At 49.3% G+C, this 8,859-nt stretch overlaps 1 protein-coding gene across 3 annotated transcripts in view; it reads right to left on the bottom strand.

Annotated features, from left to right (window-relative positions):
- Positions 1 to 2,395: 2,395 nt before the first annotated feature.
- The window catches only part of RAB44 (RAB44, member RAS oncogene family), a 14,165-nt gene continuing 7,701 nt past the window's right edge, over positions 2,396 to 8,859 (bottom strand). For all 3 annotated transcript variants that reach the window (XM_026056570.1, XM_026056572.1, XM_026056571.1), the window contains 6 exons: positions 7,214 to 7,789; positions 6,549 to 6,630; positions 5,936 to 6,050; positions 5,056 to 5,157; positions 4,309 to 4,385; positions 2,396 to 3,666 (listed from right to left, as the gene is read on the bottom strand). In XM_026056570.1, coding sequence (XP_025912355.1) covers positions 3,582 to 3,666; positions 4,309 to 4,385; positions 5,056 to 5,157; positions 5,936 to 6,050; positions 6,549 to 6,630; positions 7,214 to 7,789 — 1,037 coding nt within the window. In that variant the 3' untranslated portion in view covers positions 2,396 to 3,581. The remainder of the gene's footprint in view (positions 3,667 to 4,308; positions 4,386 to 5,055; positions 5,158 to 5,935; positions 6,051 to 6,548; positions 6,631 to 7,213; positions 7,790 to 8,859) is intronic.

Here is an 8,859-nt window from a genome sequence, read left to right as displayed (position 1 = left end):
ACCAGAGCACCCTTGGGACCCCTCCAGGACCCCCCCGAGGCCACCTTCAGCCCCCCCTCGGAAACCACAGGGACCCCAAGGCCTTTCGTACCCGGAGCCCACAGCACCCACCTGAGCACCCCTAAGACCCTCTGCGCCCCGCCAGCCCCCACGGCGTCCCCAGGACCCTGCTAAACCCCACCAACCCCTTCGCTGCCCCTTACCCTCCTCCGGCTGCCGGGACGCGGCTCCGGAGAGGAGCGGCGAACGCGTGCCGGGCGGCTGGCGCTGCCTGAACGCGGCGTCTGGGAGAACGGCGCCTCTTAACCCTGGCCGGGGTCACAGAAAGCAGCGACTATCTTTAAAAGGGTGGGAAAGGCTCCCAGAGGCAGAGCGCTGGGACACGGCACGAGCCGAGCTCCCCTGAGCCGCCGCCGGCAGCGCTAAAAGTTTGGGGAAAAAGCGGGAGCGGGCGGTCGGAGCCTCACCCCGATTTCAGAGGTGGGTTTCGGTCCTTGGTCACGGCTAAATGCRTTTTCGCAAGCATCTCTCCGTTGCAGCTGGGATGAGGCTGGCTGTTTTCGCTGTCTGTGCGACTCGCCGGTCCCCTTTCCAATCTTGTTTAAGTTCTCGGCCTCAACAACTTCCTGCAGCAATGAATTCTGCAGTTTAATTAAACACTGCGAGAAAAAGTACTTCCTCTTATCAGTTTTGAATTTCCTGCCTTTTAAATCCTAGCTTGTGAAGTGAAAAAAGGGCTCGGCCTCCAGATATTTACTCAGAGCCTATGTTTCAAGGGAAGGAGCTTCTCAGGGATGCTGCTGGCCAGAGCGCGCCAGAGCAAGTGCTATTTTCCCTTCGGTTGCCTCAGTTTCCCCGCTATGAACTGACCTTTTCTGTAAACAGCTTTGACGCTTTCAGCTATAAAAAAAAAATGCTGTTGAGAGTCAGGTGCTCTTCTCGCTTTGGTTTGAATTTTTTATCTGYGAACCGGAATAAATGACTGTCGACATTAAACGACGGCAACCACAGCTAATCTGGCAAGGAGCCGGCTGAAACCCGGGAGCCGGTGTACCTAGAGCCGGTGATTTGTTAAAACTTGTCCGCATCTCATCCGGCTCCTCTGCTTTAAAGGCGCGAACAACAAAGCCAAGCGGGGGTAGATGCCTCATGGCTTTGGGCTGGGAATATATATTTTGCCTTCCCGACTTGACTTGGGAAGTTCCTCTGTTTCTTGTGGGGTGCCTTTAGTAATTATGAATGGCTCGAAGGGAAGCAACCTGGCATAAAAAAAAAAATGCTCGTGGTACAAACAAATATGCTTTTCCACGTTGCTATTAATATCTTAGGCCTTGATCCTCCTCCAAATACTCGTGCGTGCGTTTAACGGTTTGCAAATGAGGAGTCCCTTTGATTCTAAAATGTAAAAGTTTGCAGAGCTGGGATTCCCAGTTATTAAAGGTGAAAGATGCTTTAAAACGCAGCGCAGCAGATTTCTCAACATGCTCTGTTGGCTTTTTGGCATTTCCCTCAGCCTGGCAACAAAAGATTAATTTCCAAGTTTGGACGGGAGGTTTTTAGTACAGCAAAATTTGTTTTATCAGTTCAATACTCTTTTCTAGACATAACTTCTAGTGGAATAAAACAGCTGTTTCTTTCAATCTGGTGGTCTTTGGAGCCATCTCTTTTCCAGGGCTCCGTTTCGGGCCCTGTTTGAGCTTGCTATTCTTTATTCGCAACACCAATATTACACAGTCCGAAGGTATTGCTGCATTTGCTGCCATCTAACGGAAGAATTTAGCCTGGGCGACCTCAACTCCATATTCTCTTGCAGGCAAACAGAAACGTTTGCCGAGCGGGAGCAGGATCACACAGGAAAAGCGCCGTCTCCTGCCTGTAATCCCGGCGAATTGAGGCGAAGGGAAAAGCTGGTCTGATGGACAGCAGAGATCCGAACACAGCTGGCAACCGCTGCGGGCCCCGGGAAAGGAGCCTCTTTGGGTTGCTTAAACAGAGACGATACAACTCTTATCRTCAGCCAGACTTGCAAAGTGTGCTTGGATTTCTACGTGCGCTTTTAAGATAAAACAGCGAAGCAGAAATAGGGAAGATGGGACCAAACAAACCCCGCTGTTGGATACGGCAGATTTTTGAATCCGGATGCAGCTCTGACCTGAGCCGTGTAAACTCTTCCTTAGTAACGAAATTCTTCAAACTGGTCCCGCTGCTCATTCAGTAAAAACGTTTTATAGTGGAATATGATAGGGAGGCACAGCTAGCAAGAGAAACAGCCCAAGGCTTCAAAAGCAGGGAAAGAGAAAGCAGGTACAAACACACACACAGGTATGATGAGCCCTTAAGCCTCGTTTCCTTAGAAAGCTGAGCTGTAACAGAACCAGAGACATCCAGAATGAAATCCATTTTTTATAGTGTTATTAAAAAAACAAACTCTTATTGCAACTATATTTTTGTAAAGCCCTTAACAAAACAGGTCCTTGGTTTTCCTGTGGCTACTACACTCTGCTGAATATACGTTAAATAATAGTGGCAACAAAAAGCAATCTGAGCACGATTATTTCCCAAACTCTGCACATATGCATAGTCTTTAAATAAACCTGTTGAACTGCTGGGGGAGGAAGCAATACATTTCTCCCTGTAATAGTTAAAAAAACCTAAAATATAATGTTTTCATTTTTATTAGTCTGCATGGCTTTCTCTGCCAAGACACAGTTCTCTGCTGCAAGTTGTAAAGAAAGAAGAAAAAACTAGTACTTCAGAAAGAAGCTGTATCATTTTCAAAGGGCTGGCTGTAGGAGCTTGCGTTTTCCCTGCCCGTCCTGAGATTTGGGCAATGAAGTGGACACCCGGAAGCATTTGTCTGATCATATATCCAATGAGCTCATCACCTCAATGCTCTTTCTATAATCCTGGACTTTTTTCCCCTCTTTTTAATGTATTTTGAACAAAGTTTTTAGTAGCTTTCTGTTGAGACCCGTTACTGCTCACTGGCATGGTGAACCATGAAAGAGGTAAAACTAGCTTTACCTTGCCTAACGGGACAGTTTTGCAGAGCACGTTTAGGATATACCGCGTATTTTGCTGTTCCAGATCAAACACTAGCAGATTGTAAAGCTAGAGAGAAAGTCGCTGCTGCACAGTAGCACAAACAGTCCTAAAAACCTCTTGATTCATACACTGGCCTTCTGGTATTTCTTTCTTTTATTTGCAGACTGATTTTTCCCGCCTGCTTGGTCCGACGCTGCTCTAGGAGCTCAAGATCTAGCTGGGTTCCTTTTCTGCCTCTTTCCTTAGCCAGGTTTCAGTCTCCAAATCCAAGTGGCAAAGTTTCCCGAAAAGTATTTTGGAGCGCTTGGGTACTCTGGGGCCGGACGAATCGAAGCTGATTACAAGGGAAGGAGACAGATGACAGCCTGCTCCTTCCCGACGGCTCCTGCTCTGAGCAACGGGGAGCGAGCAGGCAGGTCGGACGCATGGGGAGCAGAGCCGGTGTCCGTGGGGAGCAGAGCTGGTGCCCGAGGGCTGTTTTTATGCTTTTCTGGCTGTCGCYGCAGTTTCGGATCAAAACAGGGAACCAGCCACCATCAGCAGCAGCCCCTTTTCTTCCGAGCTGGCTTTGGTTCCTCTTCTACCTTGGTTTTCAGTCGATCTTCACGGATTTTGAGTAACCTGGTAGGACAAGAGGCAAATTAAGCTTGTTACTTTTCCCCATGTTTTGCGTTTCTGTTCTGACAAATGTTGGTAAAGGAGGCTCTGAGCTTTCCAGCGAGAGCTGCGGACTCGGCTGAAAATACCAGCCTAAATTGAGTCATGGGCAGAATCGATGTCAATTGACCCAGGGAGAAATCTGCAGCATCCTGAGAGCTGGGGCGAGGGCTGGAAGCGACTCCAAGCAGAGCAAGSGAACCCATCTAGTACGCCGATCTCTGATTTACTGCTTCCCACCAGGCATCTGCCTCATCAGTGCTGAACTCCCAGATGAGGAGAAGTAATTTCAGTGCTTAAAGCCGTCTTAATTCTTTAGATCATGCTAATCCCTGAGCCGAGGGAAGCAGAAAGGACCGGCAGCATCTGGAAGTGACACTGGAAGTTTTTACTGGAGGGGTCCGACGTTTAAATGGTTCTGCTCTGTCGGGATTTATTCCCCATCTCACTTTCTAATGTGTCTCATAGGAACATAAATAYGCCAGTGAGGGTTTTTAGCTCCTTGCTGCAATGCTGAATATTCAGGCCACATCTTACAGCATACCCTGGCCCTTCACTGCCTATTAATTTCAGGGCAGCTGGGCAAAATCCAAGTGTTTGGCTCACCTGATTAAGCTGACCATGGACTCGGAGACATTGTGGCCCGAGGCAGCACTGCATTCATAAAACGTGAGCTGATGCTCCTGGAAGACAAAAATGCCAACTAGAAATGCACTTCTACTGCATTTGCTTGGAATAGTTTCATAGGCATGGGGGTAAATATCCAAGGAAAAGTCATGGTCAAGTAGAAACACAAGGACCAGAGGGCCTCACAGATTCAAGGAAACAAGTAACTGAATAATTATTGATTTACAGGAATGCAAAGGATGAAATCCAGCTCTTCTCATAGCTACGACACCAATATTTAATACTGAGGAAAAGACAGACGCTACAGACAGAAGCAGATGTGATGCAGTCTGGTTAGAGAACTGAATATGGAGATGATAACTAGATGTTCCCAGGTCTTTCAAGCTTTGCCGGTAACTAGTCTGTGAAAAAAGCATCTAGCCTCTCTGTCCCGGTGTTTCCATATGTAAAACAGCTCAGCTGATACTGGCCCAAACCCCAAACTGTTGATATGAATCAGCCTTTGGACAACAAGGGGGTAAGGACGGCAAGATAGATTCTGCAGTCCCTTTCCTGGCCACCGATGAACAGAAGATGAGTTAAGGGCTTTCGACTTTCCTCTAGGTCCTCAGGCAGGTAGGAGCCGGTGGCATCCATCCTTTCGGCTGTCCTTGCTTAACTTTGGTCACATTCAGCTAACGGTGAAGCTGGAGCGATCGTCGTGCCTTCGCAGGGCTGTGCACCTACCTGAGCCAAGCGCTCCCCTTCCTTCGTAGGGACCCGTCTCTCTGCAGCGCAGTCGGTTTTGTTCCCCAGGAGCAGAATAGCGACTCCGTCTTCTGCTCCTTCCTGTGCAGTTAAAGGGGGGAGAAGCAGGGTTGCATCTAGATCTTCTCTGAAGCATGGCCAGACACACTGTGTAAACACATCTTAGAGCACCATCAAGGGTACCCATGGATTTGGGCTGATAACGAAACCTTAAATGCTGTTAACCTAGTTCAAGAACTTAAGAAAAGGTTTTTTTGTTTGTTTTTTTTTTCTTAAATCACCTCTCTTGGTCTCTTAAATAGTACAGAGAACTGGACAAGTTATGCCTATAGTGGACTCACTTTGTATTTGACTTTGTGATATCCTTCAGAAGATGATCCAGCTATGATTTAAGGACCCTGAGCAAAGCGACAACCTATTTTGTTCCAGTATTTTTAAACACTAGCTTTATAATTCACTGAAAATCTCTGATGAGAAGCTTTTATAGGACACCAGTTACCTCCCGTTTCCCACTATTTAAAATGGACTATTCTTGATTTTAGAAATGGTTTTGAAAACACTTTCAAGATTTTTCATTGCTCTGTGCCAGTTTTCAGTTTAAAAAAATAGTTGATAATCATCATGGTGCTGTTAGCAACAGATAATACCTGGAAACATTGCAAAACTGCAAAAAATGTTGGCATTTGAATTTTTAAAATCCTCGAAGAAAAGTGATTTTCTAATGAAAGCAAAGCCGAATGCCCTCAGACGTCAGGACCTGACCCAGCGCTGGAAGTCAAGTCAGTGAATTGCTGATCTCGGAGTCACTGGGCGTTTCCAAGCCACGGGGGCAGGACTGAGGATTTCCCAATTCACCCACCTGGATACAGCTCAGCCAGTAGCGCACGTCTGCAAAGGAATATTCCGACGTGATATCGTACATCAGCACGACGCCGTCTGCTTTCCGGAAAAACTGCTTGGTGATGCTGTGGTACCTGCGTACATTTTAAATGGTCACCAGCGTGGAGTAAGAAGGTTTCACGTGGAAATACACGTGTACAAAAATGGCAGAAATTTGCTTGGGTGAAGGCTGAAAAGCGGTATCTTCCGGAGCTTGACAGGTGTTTTACTTAGGCATGCATATAAATACTGAACTTGAAAATACMTCTCTAAAGGCATGTGTGCACACACGTGAGGACATTAAAGATCAACATCTGTCCTCTCGGAAATCAGCAGGGATTTATCTGAAATTCARGGAGACACCAGATTTTGCTCCTATATTGATGAAGGAGGCCATAGAGAGGAGGCCATAAGCCTGAGTACTTATTTTTATCTTCATTACTTCCTTTATTCTTCTTTATCTCATCTCAYGCTTATTTGGAGGCCCTCCTTAAACAACGCTGCTTTGCTTAGCCAAGCCAAGAACATTTATTTCCACTAAGCTACCAAAAAATCCCGGTTGCTTCCCYGCAGCACGCAGCACAGCGCCTTACCTTTCTTGCCCAGCCGAGTCCCACAGGCGGAGAGCAAAGAGTTTGTCATCCACGACAAGGTTTTTGATCTGGTAATCCAGCCCTAGGACACACCCAACAGGAACATTTCGATGTTGTAGGGTTCAGCCCCGAGATATAGGATGGGTGCAGCAACCACACGGTGCAAGTGTGGCAGCAGCTGATCCCTCAAGCTTTTGGATCTCTGATGGCCAGATTTTGGAAAGGTCTCTAACTTCAGGCTAAGTAAAAGCAGGTTGGTTAAGAGAGGAGCACAGAGCTGAAAGGCAGAGAGGAGCGAAAAAACACTAGGGCCTTTGGCTGTGAAACAAGCCCTGCTTAAATCACATCAGTACTAATTCTCTGGAGAACATTAGGAGGACCCAGGTGAGCCTAGGAGTGAGCATCCAGGTGCGTTAGGTTGGTGCTCCTGTTTAGTCCTAGGTGACACTTGGGCTCACATGCCACATGTGAGCTGTGCCGTGCATGTATTGACCGCCTGCAGGTTGTGTTGTGCCCCGACTGCAATGAACAATGAGTTATTGGGAATTTAAATTGATTCTTATCTTGTTTCTAAGGGTAAAGGCTGAGGGGTGGAGACGAGGGAACTGTGACGGTTATCTGAGCAAGGGCCGAGCCGTGCTGGAGAAGAGCTGAAGGAAGCCTACCTACTGTAGCGGTGAGGTGCGGGTTGAAGGAGTTGGCATGTAACCGGTACAGAAATGACGTCTTGCCCACGTGGGAGTCCCCGACAAATAGCACRTTGTAGAGGTGGTCTGGATCAGTCCAGGTTTCAGCAGAGCCTCTTGGGGCAGTTCCTGCCCCGTCAGCCGACGCAGCCCCTGGGTCTTCTGGGCTGGGCTTTGCTTCCTGACTTGTTTTCAGCCCGATGTCTTGCTTCCCATCCCATTGACCAACATCCAGACCATTTCTCGGTTCTTCTGAGAGCCGCCCTGGAGGCTGCACCCCACTGTTGGCTACGTCCCTCAGCAGACTATCTCCGAGGAGTGTCCCCGCCAGATCGCTCCCTGCGTGCTCCTTGCATCGGACACTTGCGTAAAGGGTAGACCCTGGTGGCACCTCCTCTTTTGGAGGCTCAGCGCGCTCAGCAGCTATCTGCTCCGTTTCCATCACCCACAGCGGCTTCTCCTTTGGCAGCAGCTGCTCGGGAGCAACATCTGGCCTCACCTTATCTGCCTGTGTTGAGACCTGCTCCTGTCCCGAAACGCCTAGCCGTTGCAGATCTGGAACGAGAACATCCTCTTGCATCAGTGTTTCCTGCTTTCGCCCCCTGATTGGTAACGGCACCTCTGAAACTGGTGAGGCCAGTGTGGCTGCACCAGCATCACGGCCCTGCTTTAGTTGTAAACCCTCAGTTTGGGCTAAAAACCTCTCGTCTGCCTCGARGCTCACTCCCTGCACCACTTCTAGATCTTGGGCTACATCCAGAGGCCTCACCTCTGCGTCAGTCCTCTCTCCCTGCAGCGTTTCTACTCCGTGGATCTTGAACGAGCAGAGAGCCGGATCGGTGCTCTCCCCTAGCATCGCTTCTTTAGGCTGCTCTAGCACATCTGTGCTAGCCTTGTCCCCCTGCATTACTTCTGCCTTAGGAGTCTCCAGTGAATACACKTCTAGTTCAGCACTTTTTCCATGTGTTTTTTCCCCATTCAAAGCCCCCAGAGCTTGGGGCAAAAATTCTGGGTGAATCATCTCGGCCTGAACGACTTCTAGTTTCCGAGCCCCCTCCTCAGGTCGTGAACATGCATCAACCCTCTCTCCCTGGGTTCTCTCTAGTGTCTGGCTTTCCTCCAGGATCTGCCCGTCTGCCCTAGCGAACGCTCCCAGCATTACTTCCAGATCAGGAGTCTCAGCATCGGTGGTGGCCTTGTCATGGGGCTGAACAACTTGTGTTGCAGCCTCAGCCAGGGGCTGYGCTTTTGTATCGGCTGCTGCATCTGGGACATCTCCCTTGGGAACCACACGTGCTTCCAAAGCAACCATCTGTCCTGGCATCCCTTCCTGCGTCTGCACTGCACCCAGCAGTCCCAGATCTGCCACCATGCTCTCGCTCAGGGTGAATTTGGGCTCCTCGGCCTCTGCGAGCGGCAGCACCTCCACGTCAGGGCTCAGAGCCTCCCGTGCTCCCAGGCTTTCAGCCTCCTCAAGTGGCTGTGGACCTGCAGCAGCCCCCTCTCCCGGCCCCACTCCAACCCCGAGTGGATCTGRAGAGCCGGCCTCGCTCAGGGGCTGCAGCTCTGCCTGCGCGCTCTCGCCCGGGGTGAATTCGAGCTCCTCAGCCCCTGCAAGTGACTGC

Source organism: Apteryx rowi, unplaced genomic scaffold, assembly GCF_003343035.1.
Source record: "Apteryx rowi isolate R43461 unplaced genomic scaffold, aptRow1 scaffold_132, whole genome shotgun sequence".
Lineage (NCBI taxonomy): Eukaryota > Metazoa > Chordata > Aves > Apterygiformes > Apterygidae > Apteryx > Apteryx rowi.
Note: the sequence above shows the minus strand (reverse complement) of the source record. Positions and strands in the feature narration are given on the sequence as shown.